General features: G+C 31.7%; 1 protein-coding gene across 1 annotated transcript in view; it reads left to right on the forward strand.

The window, feature by feature from the left end:
* The window catches only part of LOC139500618 (uncharacterized), a 71,165-nt gene that overhangs the window by 35,662 nt on the left and 8,123 nt on the right, over window positions 1–27,380 (forward strand). Inside the window, exons 11-17 of the mRNA XM_071289368.1 lie at window positions 739–927; window positions 3,190–3,393; window positions 4,721–4,869; window positions 8,857–9,124; window positions 9,488–9,561; window positions 10,539–11,775; window positions 18,957–19,658. Coding sequence (XP_071145469.1) covers window positions 739–927; window positions 3,190–3,393; window positions 4,721–4,869; window positions 8,857–9,124; window positions 9,488–9,561; window positions 10,539–11,775; window positions 18,957–19,658 — 2,823 coding nt within the window. The remainder of the gene's footprint in view (window positions 1–738; window positions 928–3,189; window positions 3,394–4,720; window positions 4,870–8,856; window positions 9,125–9,487; window positions 9,562–10,538; window positions 11,776–18,956; window positions 19,659–27,380) is intronic.

Here is a 27,380-nt window from a genome sequence, read left to right on the forward strand (position 1 = left end):
GAAACTAACTGCCTTATTTATAACAAAATAATTTAACATAAACCAAATATGACAAATATTAACCAACAACAACCACTGAAATACATGTACAGGCTCCTGACTTTGGACAGGCACTTAAAGAATTTGGCGGGTTTAAACATGTTTGGCAGCCCTCTGACAGCCCTCAACCCTCCCCTAACCTAGGGCAGTGGTGTAACAGCGCAACATCAGAACAAACTATAAAATTCAGCTGAAAAGGCCTAACTAATAAGATAGATACAAACAAACACATCAAACAAAAACACATAATGAAAGTAGTCTCATCAGCTATATCATACCACATCTTATTTTAAGACATATAACAGTTCCCAAAATTAAGTTGAATACTACATATGAGTACTCATATTTTTTTCATAAAATGACCATCTGCATGACATATTTTTCAGAGATAAGAGCTTTTGATTTGATGATGCTATTACCTGCTGCATGTGCAGTGTATAAATGAAATAAAGCCCATATTTATGAAAAGCTAAAAGATTACATTTTCAACAAATATTTCAAATGCTATATTGTGGTGCCAAAAAGGGGTCTAACAGGGCCTACTCCTTTATAAGAGTAGATCGTTCAAAAGGGATCACATGGATCAAACCAACAGTAAATGTATGTATATGTTACTACTATTTTGCTCTTTGTCCTTTTGTATACATAATACTGTGTTGGGCAATGCTTTGAGTAACGTTTGTTTTTGTTTTGTTTCAGATAACCGAGAGTCAAAGTTGGTAACTGCAGGAATCTTAACAGAGAAATGTGCTGATAACAATTTCTGGACAGTGACTGTTTATTCTGATGAGCAACCAAAGACATACAAAGAAGCAGTTTCAAAGGCATTGCTGTTTGCGGCAGATGAAAGAATTGCCACTTTAGCTTTTTGCTTAATGCTAGGAAAAGGTATTATTTTCCAATGTTACCTAGCATGCTAAATATTAATTCAAATCAAATGGTCTTTAGAGAAAAAAAAATTCACAAAATGCATTGAGTTGGTATATTGAGTCATATACTGCTCTAATTTTATCTACTTGTTTTGGTGACAAAAACAACAAAGTGAAGTGAATGTTATATAGAGATCTCACAAAATATGTTTAACTCTGCTGTATATTTGCGCCTACCCCAAGTGAGGAACCAGTAGCCTTTTGTTTGTCATGTGTGAAATTTTAATACGACCTCAAAAGTTAAAAAAAATTTGATCGTATATTGGTATCATGTCGTTGTCGTTGTCGTCATCGTTAGCGTCATCAGAAGACGAATGGTTTCCAGATAATAACTTAAGTATGAGTGAATAGAAATCAATAAAATTTTAACACAATGTTTGTAACCACAAAAGGAAAGTTGGGATTGATTTTTTTGAGGGTTATGGTCCTAACGGTTTAGAACTTAGGGGCCCAAAGGGGCCCAAAACAAGTATTTATCTAGTTTTAGGACAATAAGTTGTGTTTGAGTATTTCAATTGCTCTGATATTTTTCCACAATGTTCATACCATAAATTAGAAGGTTGAGATATATTTTAAGGGTTATGGGGCAAACAGTCTAGGAATTAAGGGCCAAAAACAAGCATTTTTGTAGTTTCGGGAAAATAACTTATGTAAAACTGTATGGATCTCTCTGACATTGTACCACAAGGTTCCATATAAGGAAGGGAAGGGAAGGCTTTGAATTAGTTTGGAGTTAATATCCCGTAACATTTAGGAATAAGGGGCCAAAAAGAAGCATTTTTCTAGATTACAGGCAATAATTTGGGTTTAAGTGAATGGATCTCTCTGAAATTATGCTAAAAGGTTTCGTACTACAAAGGAAAGGCTGGAATTGAGTTGTGGGGTTCTTGATCCAAGGTGGGAGGGGGGTTTCAATAAGTGAGGGGTCAAAAAAGGGGCATAAATAAGCATTTTTGTAGTTTTCAGTCAATAACTTGTGTTTAAGTGTTTAAATTTCCCTGAAATTATACCACAAGTTTCCATACTACAGAGCGATGGTTATGGGGGGTTATGGCTCAAATCATTAAGCAATTAGGGGAAAACAAGGGGTTTTCTGGTTTAAGAACAATTTAGACAATTAAAAAGCAGTGTAAGGGAGGTAATGCAATTAAAATTTAAGGAATACTGTTATATATGATTACCTCAATTACACTGCTTGTTTTCAAAAGTTTAAATAAGAAAAAAGAAATCTTCAATTACACAGTATTGTGCAATAGATTTGTTAGATCTTTAACCACATTTTTATTGTGACAAAAACCTGTATTATGTGAACAATTTTTCACAATCCAAATCCAGACAGTATCAAGCTTGAATATTGTGACCAAATTTGCCCCAACCGTTCAGGGTTCGACCACTGTGGTCGTATAAAGCTGCCCCCTGCGAAGCACCTGGTTTATTATGCAGTTGGGTGGCATATTGTTTTACCCCTGTCAGTCCATCAGTCCTTATGTCTGTCCATCAATCCCAATATGAGTTTATAGTTTCAGCTTAACTCCTTCTACAGTTGAGTCCTTGGAAAGTTTTACTTTGCTGTCTGTTTGTACATATATCATTGTATATTGAAGGTGTGAACATGGTCAGGGTTTTGATTTTAATATTTGCTTTTATAGGAGATAGTTGAACTTTGTCATTTTGGGGTTATAAGTAGTTAAATATTTTAGTTAGTTTAAAATAACACATTGCATCTGCAGGGCATCAATTGTGCTCCCAGACACAATAATATCTCAAAGAATGCTCTTCATTGACTTTGTTATAATATAGTTACTTCAGAGTGAAGTGCAGGGAAATCACTTTGTCTAGTTTAGATTTTAGTTCATTTGTATATTTGGGAGTTTACAGTGTCATCCATTCAAGTGAACTAATATACATTATTGTTTAGTGTCCATCTCAAACCTGCCTCTAGGTGAGGTAATTTCATGGTGCATTGGAGACCCATTTGGTGCCCTTGTCATGTTTTTGATTCAGCCATGTTGGATGTATGCAATCACCCAAGATTTTGGAAATGGTGCAAAATTCTATTATTCTAAGTTGAAGTCATGTCATGAAAATAATTATGTCTTTCTATGACTTGCTAAAACTTTATACACCATTTTAATCATCAACTACCAACTTTTATTATGTTATTGCCTCTTAATGTACCAACAGACAAGGCTAACATGAATATGAACATATTGTATTTCAGATACATTGAAGTTAAAAGACCAAGCTACACTTATAAGGGATCTTGTTAATGGATTGCAGAAGAATAGATATTTGCAAGCTGTTAAAATTGTTGTTCCTGAAAGAGAAAAATTTGAAAAGATGTTACACAAAACTATAATTAAGCAGGAAGAAGAGAGTAAGACATTTTTCTCAAAGGTTTCAAGAGTTGGCGAATATGTATTCAGTAAGTGTTGATGTTATGTTTTTATAATTACTTTAAGTGTTACATTTAACATTTTATTGATTTATCTTTTATAAAGTGCTTGAAACACTGCAATGCCAATTAAATTAAATTTTGTTATTGTTAATCCACACACTGGAAAATTAGTTCTATCAGAAACATCCAGAGACAAAATTCTCTCTAAATATTTTTTAAAACCACAAAAAATATAACTACCATTATATATCATTCATTTGGTGGCTGTGCCATGTTTTTGATTCAGCCATGTTGGATCTATGCAATCACTCCTGATTTACATTTTCAGATGAGTGCTCATCATGTAGGTTACAATTTAATTATCTCTTAAGTTGATACCAGTACTGGATTATTGAGTTTATCCAATAGAGCTAGTTCAATTATCGATTTTTAAAAATCTGAGCCTAATTGATAATTTAAAATCCAGATCGGATAAATCCCATTAACCAATAATCCCCAAATAATTATGTATGAATAAGTTACTCAGATTCCACAAAATTAGAGAAATAGGTGTACAATTTTACCAAACAAAATATATATATACCATTTCAGTAATATCAAATAAGTTTACCATTAATATAAATTAGAAGATGTGGTATGAGTGCCAATGAGACAACTGTCCATTCAAGTCACAATGTATAAAAAGTTAATAACTATAGGTTTAAGTACAGCCTTAAACACAGAGCACTGGCTCACACTGAACAGCAAGCTATAAAGGGCATCAAAATGACTAGTGTAAAACAATTAAAACAGGAAAACCAAGTTTAATAATCTTAACCCTCATAAAACATGATTATCTAATATAGCAAATGCACAGGTTATACAAATATAGAGTTTGTGTTGTTTAAGTGTTAAAATCTAAAGGTACCCCCTTCCTTGTCCTGTAGGGAGCATTAAGTTTTATCCTTGTATAGCTATCTGTTATTTTACATCTGTACGTCCCAAAATTGGTTTCCGTTCACTAAATTTAGTTTACCTCAAGCAAATGGTAAGAAACATATACACAATGCTTATAACTACAAAACACAAATCAAGTTTGAATGTTGTGTCCATACTTGCCCCTACTGTTCAAGGTTAGACTTCTGCGGTCGTATAATGGTTAACATTGATAAGCACACTTTTATCCCTCTTGCTGCCGCTAATTTGTTATATAGTCTCTATAAACATTTTAACATCAATTAAATATTTAATGTCATGTAGAAGTGAGTTTCCCTTTCCTTTCATATGTTTCCTTGTGAATGTAGACTTACCAATGTAAATTTTTTCAACATGACTGTACATTTTTACTGTATACTTTTTTTTTTATCAATTTCAGATTCAAACAAACTTCAGTGGAAATGTGTTAGTTACTCTGAAATCATTGAATCACCAAGATTAATTATTTCTGCTTTAGCAGAGAATGAAAGCAGTATGAAAAATCTTAAAGTAAAACTAGAAGGTGTAATAGAAAAAGTAGTTAGACAGGTGAGTTCTTAAACAGTTTCAATCTTATTTTACAAAAACCACCCATGGTTTGAAGTTTTCATTCTATGGTCTTGTGCTCTTTGAAAGAGCACAAATAGTTGAATAAGCTAGATATTGAAATAAGAAGATGTGGTATGATTGCAATTGAACAACTATAAATTCTCTTAGCTGTGTGACCAAAAGTTATCAAAACTCATAAGAATCATAATGGATCCTCTTTAAATCTGTTAAAGCAGAATACATATATATATATATATATGTAGGACTCTGAACCCCTAAGGTCACACTGAGGAGTTGTGCTTTGACGCTGAAGTGCAATGGTGGCATTGTGATGCTATCTTGTTGTTAGCTACACTGAAGTGCGATGGTGGTAACACTGAAGTGTGATGGTCTTCACAAACTACATTTTCAAGGCTTTTCATGTCGATGTAGAAGTCAATGTGTATCTTAGAGCAGTTTTTAAGTTGATACAGGGCTTATAAACTTTTGAGACTGCAAGAAACTGGGAATTAGTAAACAGTCAGTGGCATTACCTAAACAAGTAACAATTAAAATTACCTATACAAGTAATGTTGAAAACGAGGCTATTTTAAATATAACTTATATAAGTAACTTTTCTGAACAATATTTTTTATAGGTGTCCAATAATACAGATTTTACTAACTTTAACAAATTTTCACAGTCATCTGGTTATTTTTCCCATGAAATATAAAATCTAATTCTTCTGAAACACTAATTAACTTTCTGACGCACTTATCTTTCATACCAACGCTTCTTGGTCAAAGATTGGTCTCTTGGGACTATTAAATTATCTTTTTCCTCCAAAATCTTGAAGGTAGACTGATATAAATAGATAGATACTTGAGAATTAATTAAGACTTAAAGTTATTTATAATTTGTAATCAAAATCATTCACATATGTTCCTAAAATAAGTGTAATTACTATGTTTTTCAAAAATGTATAAAATAACTTATTCAAGTCATATTTGTGTCATTATTTTTAAATTAACCCTTTATTTCTATATCATAAAACAAAGAATTAATTCGATTTGAGAGGAGTATAAAGTGATGTAAAAATTCATGAAAACTACATTTAGTCTATGTTTCTATTAAAAATTAAAATAACTCTATTAAGTAATTTTATTATTTTTAGAAACAAAAATTACTTATATAAGTAACTTAAAAAAAAAACTTGTTTAAGTAACGCCCCTGACTGGTAAATAGGGGAATGTTAACCTTTTGCAAAGATTTTTTTCAAACATTATTTTTGAAGGGTTCTGTTTTATGTACAATGGAACTGAGACTACTATAATAACTGCAATAGCAGTCTCAGATGAAGAGTGACATTCTCTAAATACATACGGTCGGCAGACAGACTTTCTACATTACAATATTACGTTGAACAAGTAACTCATGAGAAAAACAACGAAAAGATAAAATGCTATTGCAGAATTATGTCCACATGTAGAAAATCAAATATGACAATTTTTGATTTAGTATGCAATAGTAATTAAGGGCAGCAATGAATGAATGTAAATTTATATATTATATTAGAAAGTATACTTTCTCATGATAATTGAAGGTCTGTAGATTTTAAACTAGCAATCATGCGTCAAATAGACCATTACACTTCAACCTAGACTATCCACTTAAACGTGACCATCCCACTTCAGCGTCCGAATCACACCTCCAAGTCCTACATTTATGTATATAGAGAGAAATAAGAAGATGTGGCAATGAGACAACTCTCCAACTAAGTCACAATTTGTAAAAGTAAACCATTATAGGTTAAAGTATGGCCTTCAACACAGAGCCTTGGCTCTCACCAAAAATGTTCCATTGTTACAACACAGAGGGTCAATCACTGCACTTGCTTCATACTTATAACCTGTTCAATTAATAATGAGCTGTTAATTTTTAAAATGAAGTTTGGTAAATGATTTTTTTCATTTTTTCTTCAAGTTTACCAATCAGAAACATTAGAATAGATATACTGTAAAATCAGAAATTTTCGTTGAGGTTTTAATTTCGTTTATTTCGTGGAAAGAATATATCCACGAAAATTTAACCTTCATATAAAACCACTTACAGTTTAAGGAAACCACGAAATTAAATCCCCATGAAATCTTACAGAGAGACAAATCCACGAAATTTTAACCCCACGAAAATTATTGTTTCTCCAGTACTAGGAAGATGTGCAGTGAGTGCCAATGAGACAACTCTCCATCCAAATAACAATTCATAAAAGTAAAAGACTAGTTTATAATTGTCACAGTAATTTGATTTTAAATCTAATTTAATCACTAAAACTTATACTATGATTGCCAATTAGACAACTCTCCAGAAGAGACCAAATGAGGCCTAAATTAAAATATTGTTTGTTTGAACTTTTCCGACCCTAATTTTTGAAACAGGAATATGTAGGTAGGTAAAATATTTTATTTTTCTTTCCCAAAAAATAACTTGGCTCGGTACATTTTTTGTCATGGGTAGGCAGTTAGGTATAGTATTTTATTTTATAGATACAAAATCTGCATGATATCATTTTTGTCTGTATTGCTTTTGTTTAAGTATGCTTTTACTATTAAGTTTCTGGGACTATTGGTATAATAGTCCCAAAATGTTTTGACAGAAAAATATCATATAGAATGTGAAGTTAATTCATATGCACTACTATTTTGTTTTCAAATATCAAAATATAGGATTGTGTGGCATATTTTTAATGTTATTATGCCTGGAACTTTTAAGAGTTTTAACTTAGACTAATATTCTGTACTACGTACCTTGTACGCTTACCTCGACCTAAAGGTTTATTAATATTATATATCTCCCTAGCATGGTTTGTGAAACAGCTCAGTGTACAATGTGCAATCTATAGCATGTTTTATTCCGACATTCTAACAATTTTATTAAAATTTGAACTTAAATTACCAGAGATGATATCTGTGAAATAAAAAGAATATTTGACTAGAATATAAAGCCACTGCCCAGCAGTCCATTTCCCACCATCATCGTCATGCAACCAGTTGGAAGAGCTAAAACTAAGCATTTGTCTTATTTTATTTACAACCCTAGAGTGTTTAAATTTTCGTGTGTGCCCGTGTTTCCAATTAAAATGCTTCAAGACTTGAAACTCAATTGTCACGTATTTTACAGCGCATTTATAAATGGTCTATATGGAAAAACTTGGCGATTTTACTGCCAATTATTCTCCTTTTTACAGGCCTTTGGTTCATGTCAGATATGAATAATATGTCATATGGTCGTAGGCATCGTTAACATAATCATCCTGATCTACAGATCACCAAAGGCCATCCCTAAATAGTATACAACGTCCGTTTACAAAATATTTTGTACACACGTTGATAATTTTGTATTGGACGAACTTTTTTGAATGAACCCTGATCTTCAAGTATAAGGACAAAGGGCAACGTTTGTCATATCATGATTTCAAAACTTTCAACATCGATTTCAAACAAATTGAATCTCTAAATGCAAGTGTTCATGTCAAACGCTCACGTGATACCAAACGGACTTAACCTTATACGGGGAAGATAAATCCTAGGATTCCAGTAAAAAAGTTTTGAGCAGGAAATACAAATATAAGATTTTCGGTAGGAACGAAAAAATAAAATAAAATATAGCTGGTGAATACAAATAAAAGATTTTCAGTCGGAACGAATTGATAGGGTCGGTCGGTAAAGGGCAAATAACAATATTTTAATTTAAGCCTGACATAGAAATTTAAACCACTATCAGTCACATCACAGCCTTCAATGATAATTAAAATCCATACCACATAGTCAGCTTAAGTTCATAAGTATATATATCATGTGATCTGTTGAGGAAATACAATCAGAAAGATAAGGAAGTTATGGTAATAAGATATAGGTACATGTACCAGTGTAATATTCAATCTTTCCAAAAAAAATATCCTGTTATTTTTTTTAGTTTCATAAAAATATAAAAGTGTTACTTTGAATATAGGGAGGACAATTAATGGGCATGACTATTAAACAAGATGTTGGAAAAAGGAAACACCAGCAATGGATGAGAACACATAAGACTGACAAAGGACACATTAAAAAAATTTGTCTATCAGAAATGGTTTGTAAGCAGTTAGATGATGCATTAAAAGACAAACTTCCAAGTACAGAAGTAGCAGATGGAGAAGATGTATTTCTGTACCACCTTGATAAATATGAGTACAGTGTTATTGGAAAAGATGATATTCGAGGAATATTCTTCAAAGGAGGTTTGCATAAAAAATCATTAACTCACTTTTAAAGAGTGAAGTATATGTTTAGCTAAAGCATCGGTAACAAAATTGAAAAATATTTAATTTTGCCATATTCTAATAAATAAGGCATTAAGACGGTTTCTGAATAAAATGTCACATACAAATGAGTAGCCATCCCATTATAAATTGTTTTTATGTCTATACAACTACTCAGATTTGCTCTCCTTCTCCTTATTCTTTTAAATTTTCATCTCAAGATATTTTTAATATTCCATGGAAGTGTAATTACCACCTTGATTCTATTGTGATATGAGAAGTATTTGTAATGCAAAGAATATTTTCTGTTGATCAAAATAGAACTTAACATTCTCTTCTCAGATTATTCCAGTGACCCACAGCAGAAAGGTAATGAAAAAGACGAAGTGAAAAAGGAAAAAGTTGTTAACAGACAGGTATGATTATTTGAATAGAAATAGAATTAATATCAAGTGTGCATTTCAATATACCCTTTGTTTTCCTTCCAACCTGGGCGAGTGGTATAACAGCACAACATATGAACACACTATATTCAATCAGTACAAAATGTCTGGACTGGTCAATTTGGCATGAAACACAAAGCAATTTCCATGATTACAACTGGTATGGGAGTACTTGCATTTGCTGAATGCTAGTTCAAAGCCAATTACATCTAATATAAAAAAAAAAAATCTGTCCACTTCCAAAAGTTCTGGTATCAAGTATGAGAAAAGCATGATCTTATGCTATTAATATCTAAATATTGATTAAACTGGTCCCTATTGCTTTGATTTTGCATCTTCAAAAAGCAAGACTTAGGTATACTGTTTCCAGCACATCAGCAGTTGTGTCAACAATTCATTAAGGTCAGAAAGTGATGAGGTCAGTGATCTAATTAGTCAATGATTAACTAAAGTGATTAAATCAGTTATAGGGAAACAACAAAAGATGAAAAAAAAGATCATATTTGGTTATATAAGCATTCATATTGTGACTCGCAGCTGATAATTTTGAATATTTAAAACGTTTAACTAGCCTCGCGTTTTAAATTTCAAAAACTTAACTGTCTCGAGTTGATAAATATCGTATCACATGCACTCTATCGGTATGCAATGGTAGAATCTATATTCACACATCTATCTGTTAGCATGCAGTTCATTGGTTTTACAAATTTTCAATCTATTATTAGGTTTTGGATTTCAATATATCATTGCAAGAAATATCATTGAAAAGATATTAGTTTTCAAAATGCACATCTGGTTTTATAAAAAAAATGGTACCATTAATTTTAAGAAATTAAAAGAATTTAATTCAAAAGTCAATATACAATTTAAATGTGTAATATTTTCTGAATAGATAAATATATATTAATTGCTTTGAATTCTTTTAAGTGAATGAATATGTTTTCATTTAGGTTTCTGATGGCATCATCGATGAAATTCTTGGTGATGTCAGTAGTAAACTACTAGAAAAATATAAGCTTCAAGATATAGTAAAGAAAGTGCAACACAAGTTTTTAGATGTTGAACCATTACCTGTTACCAGTGGGGTACTGACATTCAAGTTTAAATCATTGGATTTGCTTGAACATGTCAACAAATTTTTACAGATCACATACAAAGTAACAGACTCTTGTATTGAAAAATCTAATAAGCAGAAAACAAAAGAACCACCCAAAAGACCTCCAAGTATAGGTTCTAATGCTACACAACATGAAGTTAGAGTAGATATGGAACGTGAACAATTTGACAAACTGATGTTTTTTTGCAGAGACACTTTGAAAAGTGCTATTTATAGAGATAAACAACTGTTTATAAAGGTTAGCTCAAAAAGTGAATGCCGGAAGTATGAGGATTTGATTAGAGATGAAGTTGACAAAATAAACCAGTTATCCCAAGTTGACATCAAATTTGAAGATGATAAAAAGAAAACTGATATTGAGAAATTCATTAAAGAAGAATTTAGTTCAATTTTTTGGAAAATAGATGGAAAAGTTATACAGCTATTTGGATCAAACTACCAGATCTTACAGCAGGCAAAACATCAGGTTGAAATTGTCAGTGGAAGCAAACAAGAAACCAAAGGAAGAAGAAACAGAAAGTTTGCTGATCCTGTTGACAGCTACACTTCTCAGTCAAATAATGACTTGGATACATCTAGAAAAGACACATCTAGAAACACAACAAACATTCCTTCAGAAAGTTTGTCAAGAAGTTATGGTTCTTTGGGTGGGGCTTCAATCTCCATGGCGCAAACATATACAACTTCTGAAGGGATTATAGTAAAAGTTTATGTTGGAAATATTTTGAAATTGGATGTGGAATGCATTGTCAATGCAGCCAATGAGAGTTTATCTCATGGTGGTGGAGTAGCTGCAGTTATCTCTACGGCAGCTGGATACCAGTTTGATCAGGAATCTGATGATTATGTTAGACTTCATGGAACTATACCGGTTGGTTCATGTTGTTCAACTTCTGCTGGCAACCTGCACTACAAAAAAGTTATTCATACTGTTGGACCTAGATGGGCTTCTTACAAATATGATGAGAAAAATCAGTGTGCTAAGGATTTAAGAAAATCAATAGTGTGTTGTTTTGAAGAGGCTGAAATCTTCAAACTGAAGTCTATAGCTTTGCCATCTATAAGTGCAGGTATGAATACAATATATAATACTAAAACACACCTATGATATTGCAGGTCCGTGACTGAGTGAAAAAGGGGGGGAGGGGGGGGGTTACACAGGAAACATTTATTTAACTTTAGAGAATCCAATAATGCAAATTAATCAAGAAAATAAGTCTGCTTCATTTGAATTCTGACATAAATATATACACCATATTAAAACAATAAATGTACAAGAAGAAGGATCAATGCTGTTGAAGGTTAGAGGATGAAGACAACAACTTAAAACAGTGAATTCCTGACTGCAGAATGACTTCAGATGTCAAATGAAACATGTGTTTTTCATTTGAATAAATTACCTAAATTTTGAAGTAGACAGAAAACTATATTTATAAAGAAATACCCTAGTATGACTTGAAAGTAAACACATAGGTTTAGTTTGAGGCCAATACTTGTTACCTTATCCAAGCATCATTTATGATGTGAAGGATAAGGTGCATTATATGAAGAAGCCAAAGGGCTTCGAGGGTTAATAAGTGAATCTTTACTTTATGGTAAGGCCGCACGCCTTTTTTCACAGCTGAGTGATTTTTTGTCTGACCACTACTATATAAGCCCGTGCAAAGTAGTGACCAGCCTCTTTTTAAAAAACCAAGCCGCCACGGGCATTTATTGGTCTTAATATTTATTTTTGGGACGGGCGTATTACTGATTATATAATTTGGGAGGGTACATATTATCCCTCGAAGCCCTTTGGCTTCTTCATATAATGCACCTTATCCTTCACATCATATATATGATGCTTGGATAAGGTAACATTATATATCATAATCCTGGGCTTGCTCAGGTTAATAAGTGAACTCTTTGTAGCTCTAATAAATGCAACTTACAAAATAGAATAAGATATAAATGGAAATTGATAACCAACTGATCTCATGAACATTACCCAGGGTTTTGGAAATGCTATGCCCGACTCGCCGACTCGTACATTTGAACAACCGGACAAGTAATTATTCTTGTCTTGGTTGCCCGTGGACAAGTAAAAAAATATACAAGACAAAGTTCAAATCCAACAAAAACATTGAATTAATTTCAAAACATATAAAGATGTTTAATTTATGTAAAAGAAACCAATGTTCAGCAAGTTAATACATCAATGTTCATGACGATAAATATTACATGATACCGGAAATAGATCGATTACCAAAATAAATAAAAATAAGTATGCGAACCCGAGTCGCATAACATTGCATTGGCTTTGTCCATTGACCCGAGATCGTCGAATAGGTCTTATCCATCATTTACTGGAAGTGTCATTTCTTTAAATTTTGTATCGAGATTCAGATTGATATTGGTATTTAAAATACTAATAAAAAGGTGGGCAAGCAAGACAAAAAGAGTCATGAGTCGAGTAGAAAACCTTAAATGCAAATGGAGGACACAGAGTATTTAAAAAAAAACGGAAGCGAGAATTTCAGACATCGTGGATATCAGATTGCCCCTGGCTGGCTATCTATGGAAATTCAGAAAATAAATTAAGTTTTTGTCTTAATTATTGATGAAGTCTTATTTATAGATGAAAAGTCAACATTATTTGTTGTCAAAGTGGTAAATAAAAGGGACGCTTTAATTGCCCATAAAGACAATAATAAATAATCAAGAAAAAAAACAAGTGTGTCAGTTGAGAGAAACACCACAAAATCAATAGTTTATCTATTATTTAGTTTACATTTCTTCAATCACTGTCCTCAAATTAAGTATATGTACCTACTGGCTACAATTTTTATTTAAAAACTGCTGCAAAATTGTCCTTTACATGTCATTTCATTGGTTGGTTTGCTGTTAGGTTTCTGTCCCATTGATGTTAAGTTGAATAACCCATTTCCTACTTTCCTAATTTTTTACACATATAAACAAATAGACTTCATTTGTTTGTGATGCACAACAGTGCTAAGTAAGAATCATATATTAGCTAAAAAGAAATACTTCAACTTTTATTGGGATCATCAGGGCAAGTAAATTTTTTTCCGGACAAGTAAAATTTTAGGTTTCACTTGCCCGGGGACAAGTGCTCACAACAAATATTTCCACACCCCTGTTACCAGTAAAAAACTTGAACAGAGATATAAACAAAGAAATTCACCAAACATAGATATCCAACACAAACTAATTTGAAAGTCGGATCATTCTGACAATTTTTTGTTTAAGACGGACAAGTCTTTGCTCTCAAGTCTTTATTCCACATACTTTTAAATTTCATCAAATACCAAAATTAAGTCTTAACTAGACGCAGTATAAAGCAAATCTTTCACCTAAAAATTCTTGTAATAACGCAGAAAAATTAAAAATATATGATTAATTCTTTTAATCTTGTTGTCTATTAATATGCATCACACAATATAATTGGAAAACAATAATTATGTCCATCACTAGTTTATAAATCTTTAGTATGTCCATACACGCAACATGATATCATTGCAAATGTCCAGTCACTATTCACTATTAAGAATCAACATCTGGAATAATGGTTCCTCCATCTCCAATCTGTTAGTTCCTTAGACAGTACATCTCCTGATGCAGAAAAACCCTGGAACTGTATCTCTAAGTCATTGTCAGCATCAACATGATCAGGCTGTAAAAGTATGATTAAACACTGAATGAACATAATTTGAATTTGTATTGTCTACCTCAATTTCCTTACAGTAAAACTTTTTGAAGGTCTGAGCTGATGCCCAATTTGCTGTTTTCAGGATATCGTTTAATGATATACCTGCTCTTTTAGCTGCAGAAGACGAATGCAGATCTGTATGAATGAGCTTTAAATTTCAACACATTTATGCCTGCATTAGACAGTACCAATTTTAACCATCTGGCAATTGAACAGCTTGTTACAGCTTTTAAAGTTCTGAATGAAATAAACAATTTACTACTTTTTCTCAAGTCTTTAGTTCGGTGAATATAATGTTTTAAAGTTTCAACAGGGCAAATTTCTTTTTTCTGAAAGACAGGAATAATAACATCTTGTCCTATGTTTTTAGGTCATGTCGTCTTTTAATAAAGTTGTGACACAAAAAATAAATGATGTGCCTGTACTGAGAACAGAGTTTAAATTAAGACTTGCAAGTGTTTGTGATCTTTGAGCAGATGCTAGAGCAATTAAAGCAACACATTTTAGAGTTGACATTTTTAAATCCAAATTCTGTAACGGGTACAGAGATTCTAAATAGCTCAATACTTTGCCAACATCCCAAGTAAACAAATATCTTGGTCTTGGTGGTCTAAGATGAAACACACCTTTCAAAAATCTTTGAATATAACTGTTATTTTCAAAAGATAAGTTACCCAATAAAGTCAGTGTCTGACATATTGCTGATTTGTGTCTATTTATACAGCTATAAGATCGTCCTTTTTGAAACAACATGGACAGATAATCTAAGAGTAACTTTACAGATGGAGAAGTGGGACTAGTTTGTCTTGAATTACACCACAAAACCCAGCTTCTCCAAGAGTATTCATACTGAACATTGGTTGACTTTCTCTAAGATTTAAGAAACATTTTTTTGTGTTCATTGCATGACTTTGATTGTTGTGTGCTAGAGTTAGCAAGTTTGACAACTGAGGCAATTTTACAGGAAAATCTATTAATGCTTTCAATAACTTTGGATACCATAACTGAGTTGTCCATACAGGGACGATTAAAATTGCCCTGCTTACCTGATCGTCTTCTATCTTTTGAAGTTCTCTGCTGATTTGACTGAAAGGAGGAAATATATAAGGATATAATTTATGCCATGAAAATGAAAAAGCATCAGTTGCATAAGCATCAGGATCTGGAAACCAGCTTACAAAATTATTCAATTGTTTATTTAGCCTTGAGGCAAACAAATCTGTATCTGGGATGAAAAAATGTTTGGTTACTTCATTAAAAACCGATTCATTGAGTTTCCACTCTAAAGTGTCATAAAAATTTCTTGATAAATTATCTGATATAACATTTTCTTTCCCTGGAATATGAACAGCAGATAGTAAAACTTTGTTTTTTATACACCAATGCCATATTTGTTTTGTTATTTCTAATAATGGTAAAACTGATCCTCCTTGATTATTTATGTAGTTTACAGCAGTGGAACTATCAGATTTTACACAAATATGTGTTCTTTCTACGTGACAGCAAAGTGATATTATGCTAAAATAGATAGCTTTTAATTCTAGAATATTAATGTGTAAACACTGCTCCTCCAAACTCCAATGACCTTGAGTTTGCTTTCCATGAACAACAGCTCCCCAACCATTGAGGAAGGCATCTGTATGTAAATAATAACTTGGGGAATCATTTCTAATAGGTCTCCCATTAACTGTTTTAACATTTTCTAACCACCAAACTATTTCAGATTTGCTTTCTACTGATATGTTCAAAAATGAATTGAAATTGTTATTTGATGCATGTAAAGCTCGTGTTTTGTCTAAATCTAAATATCTATGAAACAAGTGAGCATATTGTACTGCATAATGTGCAGATGAATAAAGTCCTGTTAATTGTGCTAGACTTCTAATTGATACTTTGTGAGCTTTAAGCATTTTCTTAGAAAGTTCAATTATTTTCTGTACTTTCTCGTCTGGTAAAAATACCTTAAGGCAGCAACCATTTGATTTTCTGGGGGGGGCTATGGTTTTTTTTGGAAAAAAAAAGTTTGTTTCCAGTTTTTTGGAGAAAAAAATAATTTGTTTTTGATTCTGAGAAAAAAAATTTGTTTGTTTCACCCTCAGCTGCCACTATATGTAATGCTAAAATTGAAAGAAAAAAATTGTTTTCGACTTGTCGCGAAAAAAATAGATTGTTTTTCGCCGCAGGCGAAAAAAAAAATTTGTCCAGAAAAAAAAACCATAGCCCCCCCCAGAAAATCAAATGGTTGCTGCCTAAATAGTACTGAATCTATAATATATCCCAAAAATATAATTCTATTGGTTGGAATAAAAACTGATTTTTCACTATTGATATCATCATCATAGTTACCTAGTCTTTATCTTCCTCCTGTAGCAGGAGCTTTGCTTCTATAGCGTACTTCTTATTCATGTTATTTGCACCCTTATTTGCATCCTAACCCTATCACACGGGGCACTCATAAAATCAGCATTAATATAGTTATTATAATTTATAACAGTAACATATATACAGCATACGGACTAATCCATCACCATGTAAACGAAGTTAACTATATTTATCATATATTTAGTACAAAATACAGCTTTTTTGTATATCTAATAAAGGTTCTTTTTTCCAGTCTGTATCACCTACCCTGTATCGCATACCCCGTATCGCATGGCTAAACCCGTATCGCATACCCCGTATCGCATGGCTAAACCTGTATCGCATACCTAGCGTTACGTCATAATTCGAATGACGTCATCGTTTGACCTATGACGTCCAGTTGTATTTGCAATCCTTGCATAGGAAAAAAATGAGTTCCCACTAAAACAAATGTCATATCATTTCAACTTAAATCGATATTTTTCCAAAAATTATTTCCCAGTAACTTTATGAGTGACTTTTATATATATATATATAAAAGACACAATAAGATGTAGAAATATCTGAAGTTTTATTTTTTGTTTGGTCATAATTTTCGTGAATTTTCATTACCTGATGGATTAAACACAAATGCAAATTTTATTTTTATTTGGTTAGAATAGATAGCAAACTTTTCAAGGAATATTTTTCTTGCTGTTCGTTCACCTCGTCAAAAAATTAAAATTAACATTAAAACGATTATGAATAATATCTTCGTCAAATAAACAAAAAAACTTTAAACATTTCTACATCTTTGAAAAATATTAATTTTAGTTGAAATAATAGGACAGTATTGTTAGAGGATGCATTTTAATACATATACATGTATGGTTTTAAACGTATATTGAAAATGTAATAGGTTAAAGAGGACATTACGATGTGGATATTAGTCAAATAAGGAAGTCAATAAAAATAAAGTCAGCTGGAAAAATACAAGAAAATCATAATGTTCTTTTCTAGCTTATAATTTTAGACTATATCCCATGAATCTGATATATTAGAATATATGATAAACAGAATAATACATGGCAAAATCCGTATCGCATGCAGTATCACCACTCGACCAATATCAGCCCTCGGGACCTTCGGCCCTCGGGACTGATATTGGTTTCTCGTGGTGATACAGCATGCAATACGGATTATTCTATATATATTACGCAGTCCAATCGTTCATAGCCGGTTCACTATTTATATCTCCATATCACATAGGCTTAACAATTCGACATAACACTCCTGCCCTTGCATTAGCGTTTACTATTCAAACACTATCCTTGTTATCTTTAAAATCTAAAAACTTTCCACTGTTCATTTGGTAAGCAATTATTCCATGTATAACACGCAAATAAAGTACTTAAAATCTAAAACCACTTGATATCTTATAAGCCTTGGATACGAGTTTTCAGTTCAAACACTATCCACCTCTTATTCAGAGGCGGATTTAGGGGGGGCAGGGGGCCCTGGCCCCCCTTATGAGAAAAAAACTTGGTTGCTTATTTAGGGGATCACTGAAGCGTGACGAAATCAGGCCTCCTCTTTGGCAGCCAGTGGGCCTCCACTTATGAAAATTTCTGGATCCGCCACTGTTTATATTGCAGAATAATCACTATATAAATCCTGACACAATCCAGTAAAATGTGGATCAAATGCATATATGTATATCGAATTGTTATCTAATATGTATTATACTTTGGTTTTCCTTTATACCGACTATACTGAGAATAAAATTACTCAGACATTAAAAGTAAAAGTTTGTGAAATTTTCAGTAATTTCCCACAGATTCTGTAAGCTTCTGTCTGTAGTTGAATTTTTTGTAGACATCATTGTCAATTAAAATAATTTGTCAAACTCTAAGAAATTTAATATAATTACATCAGCAGACATTATTATAGTGCTTATCAAGACCTGGTTTTCCAAAAATAATTTGCCTTATAATAATAAAATCTAATGAATGGAGATTATATCATTTTACCCCTTGCAATGAAATAGGGGCATAAAGCTAATCTAGTCTATATATAGTGTTATTTAAACGAGTGTGCATTGATGCAGATGCATATAGACCTAGGTGAGAGCCTCTAGCTAGTTGGTTCTGCTTTCATTATGTTTATGAGATGGTATAATTGTTTTGCCATTTTAATTTACAGGTATATTTGGGGTGCCGAAGGAAGTATGTGTAGCAGAGTACAAAAATGCTGTAGCTGAATTCAGTGGAAATAGAAAAAATGGAACATGTTTAAGAGAAATCCATTTTATTGATAAAGATTTTGGCCTTATAAGTTTGATTCAGCAAGAATTCACCAAAACCTTTCAGCAATCATCACAAAGTAGCAGTTCAACATTGCCTGGAGAAAAACAAGATTTCAGAAGATCAATGTCTTCAGTATCAAATGATGGAAAACTCCAGCAAGGAAGTGGAAGTAGATCTACCCGATTTGCTCAATCAGTCGGTAGTAAAACAGGGGTCTTTGTTGTGAGACAAAAGATAAAAGTCATAGTCAAAACAGGAGATATTACAAAATGTGAAGCTGATGCTATTGTTTGTCCACAAGAAGAGCTCCTTTTAAGTAAAGGTCACATTGCCAGGGAAGTGGAAAAAATTTGTGGACATGATTATACAGTAGAACTTAACAAACTTTCAATTAAAAAGTATGGGGCCAAAAGAATGAATGCTCCAAGAAAATGTGTCTGGAAATATGTCATCCAGGCTGTGCCTCCAAGATTTACCTATGAGGCAGAAAAAAATCCACAAATGTTTGAAAACAATTTGAAGGAAACAATACTTAATATATTGATTGCAACAAACTACAGCCGAATAAAGAACTTAGCCATTCCACTAATGGGAATAGGTAAGACTTTTATTATATCATATGAAATAAACAATTTCAAGAGTGAATTAGAATATTTATAGATCAAACAGTTTAGGAATACACTTTTTCTAATCAGTATAAGATAGGAATAAATTATGACACTTTGATTAGCGATTAGCTTAACATGAAGATATTAATTAAAAAGATGTTGTTTAAACATTGATGAGATATTGAAGAAGAATATATAGTAAGATTTTATAGAAAAATTTTCTATGTTTGGTAAAAAAAAAAATATCCCACTCAAGGGCATTATGTGTTTCAATATGTTGTGTCTAACAGGTTAAAGTTTTTGGTCACGACAGTTCTTAATAAAGTTGAAGTCAAATCAACTGAACATAGAAAATGATAGCATGGATAGTGCCCGCTTCAGATTAAAGTTTTTGGTCAAGGTAGTTTTTGATGAAGTTGAAGTCAAATCAACTTGAAACTTAGTACACATATTCCCTATAATATGATCTTTGACCCAAATTTCATGATAGCCCGCTTTTTTTTGGGCAAGGAAGTTCTTGTTGAAGTTAAAGTACAATCAACATAGAACATGGAAAATGATATATAGCGTAAGTGGGGAATCTGTGTACTATGGACACATTCTTGTTCTGGCTTTAAACTTCAGAAATTTATTAAAGGATGTTCCTGTATTCATTCTTTGAAGATTATATTATATAAAAACTTTTTTTAAGGCATCTTTTGTCTGTACCCAGTACCAGCAAAATTAAACTAAAAGCACAGAGTCTGTATTTGGCATGTCATTAGATAATTGATTATCGCCCCTGATTAATGGCGGTTGGTGGAAAAATTCACTGGTAAAATATTCTGAGAATCCTGGGTTTTTTTAACAGTTTCCATCATTTAAAATACACCAAATATTTATATCAGAGAGGAAGAAACACTAAGATAACTTCCGATCGATCAATTATATTTACAAACATTTATTTACGCTGATTTACGTGTGTGCACATATAACTATATAAACACGTGTTGACTACAAGCCGGTCATCATGGTAGATTTAGGCAAATTGAAAATTGACCTATCGATGGACAAAACCATTAATGACTATCCTCTTTCATCTCTCCCATCAAAGCAAAACAAGAGGACTGGTAAAGCAAAATTAAGCCTTTTCGAGCAAATTGACCCAAACTTGTATGATGAACATGCTAAAATCATCACATTCTACACAAACCTTGACAGAATCCAACCATGGATAAAAACACTAGATATTTACTATTATGACAATCTTGGAAAGGAACCTGATTATGATATTGAATGGTATGACGAACCCAAAACATGGGAAAACCGAAACAACAGTGGAAATTCTGTGATGATTGAAGTATTAAAAAAGGGGGAACTTCAATTTAATATTACATTTTTTGTCACAACAGGAACAATAAGAGTACAAGGCAGTCATTATTATGAGTTTGTGGATATTCATTTTCCAATTCTGAAAGATATTCTTGATAAAGTTCTTACAAACATATCACAAACCAGTCCTACTAATACATGTATTTCACACGAATGTCATGATGACAATAACAATACACACATTAATGAATTGACAAGGTCACTTGTGTATTACCTGACTCCCAGACTGGGTTAAAATCAGTACTAGTACAAGAAGATCAACCTCAAAAAGATGATTTTCAAAGGCTTGAATTAAATGTTAATTAAAGCTCAACATGAAGATCAAATGAAATGTCACAATCAAATACTGGAGGAGACTAGAGCAGAAATGAAAAAGGTATTAACTACTTCAAACTCTGAGATAGACTTTCTATCGGTAAGCCTACAAACCAAAAATGAAGAAATTGACAAACTAACTGATACTCTAAAACGACATACTCAACACTTGGAGAAATTACAAGAAGAAAATATCTCTCTCCGCTCCCAAATGATTTCTCGATTTGAAGACTGCTTTCAATTTAGAAGAAACTAAACAAGCTATTTTGGAGATATCGGATATAATTCCAAATCTAGTAGTGTTTCATTCCCTGACGAATGATTTGAAAATAAAATCACCACAGCAATGTGTAGAAGAAATACAAGATATTGTCAAGCTTGCACTTCAAAAATGGCAAAATAGTGGTTGCATCATCTCTCTTACTACTCCTCGACTCGACAGTGTAATTTTCAACACAAATGGACAAATCATAAATGCCTTGTTGAAACAAATATATGATGACAATAAAGATGTTCTACTTGTTGATCATGGCAATATGTTGCGAAATGGAAACCCAATTGCAGAGCTACTAAGTGAAGATAAATTTCATCTCTCTGACTCTGGCGTGTCTCAGCTATCGGCAAACTTAAAGCGTGGAATACACACTGCCTTAAACATTCCCATGCCAAATTCAAGAGGTAGATCCAAATCGCGCAACACAAGAGGACGTGGACGTGGACGTGGCAGAGGTCATCATGAATAACTTGCTTTTTAATATTATACATATTACCATATCATTATGTTGACTTCCTTTAACATGTTTAAAGTCATTTTCATATAATTTATATATACATGTACAACTTTATATATTTCTTCTTTTTTTTTTGGGCTGATAAATTCATATTCTCATTTGAATAGATTTTTCAAATGAAACAGCCATTATGTGAAGAAGTCACACTATTACATGGTCATATATATGTAACCTCTGCTAGGTATAAAAGTTCGCCATTATTTATTTTATTTCATTCATTTTTATTTTTAGTTTTCACATTTGAATCATACTTTTGATCTTGAATTAACCCAGGATATCAGGTTATTCAACCCAAATCAGTTTAATAGTTATTCAGTTAAAAGAGGATACATAGAAAAGAAATTATCTGTCATTATATCATAGACTATTTGTATTTAGAAAACCATTGTAAAAACTATCCTCTAAATAAATCTACTTATTTCAAATATTTACATTTCTGAATATTTTCCTTGTTGTCTCTTCCTTTTATTTAGAGACAAATTTTTTATTATTTTTTTTTTATAGATAGAAAATCTATTCTATTATTTATACCAGATTTAATTGTATCAACCAAAATGCCAAAATCAAACCAATCATCTGTAAAATTTGGTTATTGGAATATAGGTGGCTTATTTTCAAAGGGCATGAATAAAGCAGAGGATCCCCTTTTTCTGAAACATATAGAGAATTACGACATTGTTTTTTTAGTCGAAACTCATGTGGGATATAATTCCCAAATACACAATATTGGTAAATTTCATTATCATCCAATATGTAGAAAATTATCAAATAATAACCGTCATTTTGGGGGTATAGCAATTCTACAGAAAAGTCACGTTAAACCTCATGTCAAAATATTGATTAACAGTAATCCAGATTATCAATGGATTAAATTAGAAAAATCCTTTTTTGGATTTAAAAGTGACCTATTTATTTGTGTACTGTACAACCCCCCTGTTACGTCTAAATATACCCAAGAACTCTCTTCTGATGTTTTTGAATGCATAGAAAAAGATATCTTTCAGTATAAAAAAATGGGTGAAATTTTGTTATGTGGAGATTTTAATGCCAGAATAGGCTCTGAAAATGACTTTATAGTAAACGATGATTCAAAATTTACTCCAATTTTTGATACATACCCTACTGACAAAAACATTATGACAAGAAAAAGTCGAGACCAAAAAATTGATCAAAGAGGCAAAGAAGTTTTGGATTTTTGCATTAGTAAACAAATAAGAATTTTAAATGGCAGAGTTCTTGGTGATACATTTGGTAATTTTACTTGCTATACCCCCAATGGTGCAAGTGTGGTTGATTATGTTGCTGTGTCGGAAGAAATTCTTGAAAATGTACTGTATTTTAAAGTATCCAGATTTATTCCCACATTATCTGATTGTCATTGTAAACTTGAGTGGGAATTATCTGCAAAATATTGTGTTCCTGGAGAAAATGATATTCCAATCCAGTTGAAAAATATGACACCTAATTATATCTGGACTGACTGTTCAGCAATAAAATTTCAAGAAACACTTTCTTCAGATACACTACAAAACTACATACTAGAATTCAACAACAGCACAATTCAATTTACTCAGACATCAGTAGATGAAGCATCATCAAAACTTTCAAACATCTTTTTATCAGCAGCAAATCTATCACTTAAACGACCTTTAAAAAAACACACAAACAAACAAAAAAACAAAAAGTGGTTTGATGCAAGTTTACAACAAGCTCGAACTAACTTGCTTAATTATGGAAAAATTTATTCAAGATTTCCATATGATCCAATTATCAAAAATCACTTTTATAAACTGAATCGTGAATACTCCAAACTAAGGAAATATAAATACAAACAATACAAACAATCATTGATTAGTCAGCTGGACTCCTTGCACGAAGAGAATCCAAAGCTGTATTGGAACTTAATTAATGAACTACAGGAAAAAAATGAAACTAAAAAAAAATGTGGAGTACAACCATCAACTTTGATATCACATTTCCAAAAGTTGTCACAACTGAAAGGTGAATTTCAAAGTAGATATACAGAGCTATGTGAAAAACTGAAACAGTTAGAAAACTCAAAATGTTTCAACGAGTTGGACTCCGTTATCACTGAGTCTGAAATATCCAAAGCCATTTCACACTTAAAATGCAATAAATCATCAGGCTTGGATAACATTAGTAATAATATGATAAAGAATGGACAGACTTTCCTTTTAAAAAGTTTTCAACAGATGTTTAATACTTGTCTGTCTTCAGGTATATACCCAACATCTTGGGCTGAAGGTTATATTACACCAATTTTTAAAAGCAACGATACAAGTGACCCTAACAATTATAGAGGAATAACAATAACAAGTGCAATTGGAAAGCTTTTTAATAGAATATTAAGTCTAAGACTGGACAAATTTCTTCAGGAACATAATATTATACATGATAGTCAAATTGGATTCACAAGGAAAGCCAGAACTGCAGATCATATGTTTATTTTAAACTGTCTTATTAACAAATACTGTAATTCAAAAGAAGGTAGACTGTTTGCCTGTTTTGTTGATTTTCAGAAGGCTTTTGATACTGTTATACATACAGGGATCAAGATTAAACTACTAGATATTGGGGCTGGGTCTTATTTTTATAACATTATTAAAAGTATGTATGAAATTAGCAAATCATGTGTCAAAATTCAAAATCAAGTAAGTGATTTTTTCCCATTAGATATTGGAGTCAAACAAGGTGACAACCTCAGTCCGAATTTATTCAAGATATTCATAAATGATTTGCCCAGATATTTGTCAGATACTAGAGACCCAGTTAATGTCAATGACAAAGATCTACATTGTTTAATGTATGCTGATGATATTGTTTTATTATCTACATCAGCTGAAGGACTACGAGAAAAGCTGGGAATGCTTGATAAATTTTGCAAAGATTGGTGTCTCAATGTGAATACTAATAAGACAAAGGTGCTGATTTTCAACAAGGCAGGCAGACATGTAAAACAGATATTCACATTTCAGAATATAAATCTGGAATGTGTTTCAAAATACAAATACCTAGGTTTATATTTAAGCTCATCTGGTTCATTCAGTTATGCTCAAAATGAACTATACAAAAAATCCCTGAAAGCTCATTTCAAATTAAGGAAAGATCTTTTATCACTTAATCCTGATGTAAAAACAAGTATTCATGTTTTTGACCACACTGTAAAACCTATTTTATTATATGGTAGCGAAATATGGGGGATGTTTAATTCTCTTTCCTCTAAATGTAAGAAGGAAGATATATCTTTTGAAAAATTATATTCAGGTTTACCCTGTGAGAAACTTCATATAAAATTTTGTAAATTTATACTTGGGGTACACAAGAAAACAACAAATGCTGCAGTGTTATCTGAACTTGGAAGATTTCCAATATATTTTAATATTATAAAAGGAATGTTATTGTACTGGTATAGATTAGAGAATTTAGGTGATAATTTTCCTCTATTAAAAGAGGCATATACACAATCAAAGACACTACATCACATGAATATAACATCATGGTATGGTTCAATAAATGTTGTTTTTAAAATACTTGGTATTGACTATACAAATGCCATAAATGCTCCATTTTGTGAATCCTTATACAAATTTAAGAAATATATACAAACCAAGCTATCAATATTGTTTATTAGCTGTTGGAAAAAACAAATAGATAAATTTTCAGACAGTAAACTGAAAACCTACCTTTTATATAAAACAAATTTTGGTTTTGAAAAATATCTAACATTGATCAAGAATTTTGAACTTAGAAGAAGTTTTACTAAATTACGTGTATCTTCTCATAGATTACAAATAGAATTAGGTAGATATCAGGGTATTCCCCGAATTAACAGAATATGTAATAAATGTTCTTCCAATACTGTCGAAGATGAGGCTCATTTTCTATTTGATTGTAACAAATTTGAGGATGATAGAAATTGTATGTTAGCTAGTATTGCACAATATAATTCTTATTTTAATCATATGAACAGTCAAAGCAAAATTATCTGGTTATTTAGTGTAGAAAATGTTGAGTTACTTAAAATAATATGCAATTTTATATACAAACATCTTCCTTAGTGAAGATTAGTTAAAGGAAATCTATGTGTGTATATACATTTGATTGGACATAGAAAATTATATTCATCTGAATATCACAAACATACTAGCCGATTTAAAAAAAAAAAAAATAATTGTTAAGATATATTATTTATTCAAATGTTCTCTTATATCCTTGAGGCATCGTCCCCTGGTATCAACTGCATTCAAGTTACCTATGATGCTTCCTTGTTTGCTTTTGATACAGGTAGGAAAGAGACATTTACACACATTTTACATGCCTATGGCCCATAAGGTATCGCCCCCTGGTGTCAGCTGCCTTTAGGAAACCATAATGCTTTCCTATTTGCTGCTGACACAGGATGAGTCATGGACATGTTTAATTTCTACTTTCTTTTTGGCTAATTATTATATATTTAATTGATCCAACTTTTTGTGTACTATACATATGTGGATATCTATTTTTCTTTTTTTCTTTTTGGGCTACTTGTTTGTTATCTATATCAACCACACTTGCAATAAAATGCATTAGTATTAAAAAAAAAACATACTATAGATTCTTTATCTACGTATTCTTTAAGAACTTAAAAAGTTCTCGTTTAACTTTTTTTTTTATTTATCTCATTGTTTGTATTGTATTATGAAAAAATTATTGATGTTGTAATGTTTATGCCCTTTGGGGCCCATAATTGGAAAAATAAAGTATCTTATCTTATCTTATCTTATCTTATAAGGTTTTACAGAATATATTTAAATTTGAATTCCCTTAACAATGCTTAACTTCCAGTTGAGTGGTATTAGCTAAAGTGTGACTATAATGTATCAGTTTTCGGCACTTTTGTAATACCTGAATCAAATAATCATATTCAAAAATTAACTCACAGATTAAAGAATTATGACTTATGTAACTCTCACATGTATTAGATCAGTTGTTTGTGCATTTTAATCTAGCTGTTAACATAAATTGTTAATGAAACTTTGACTCAGCTTGTATGCTGTTTAAATTTTATGATTAGAATATGATACAGCAGCATCCACGAAAATTGGACAGGTTTGACTCATCAAGTATTAAATTAAGAAATTATGTGGGGTTTTTTTTAAGATTATAAATTCAAAAGTTAGAAAGTTAGAAATGTATTAATCTTGCATGAAATACTTCTAAAATAGTTTGTGTCTC

The sequence above is a fragment of the Mytilus edulis genome, chromosome 13 (assembly GCF_963676685.1).
Source record: "Mytilus edulis chromosome 13, xbMytEdul2.2, whole genome shotgun sequence".
NCBI lineage: Eukaryota > Metazoa > Mollusca > Bivalvia > Mytilida > Mytilidae > Mytilus > Mytilus edulis.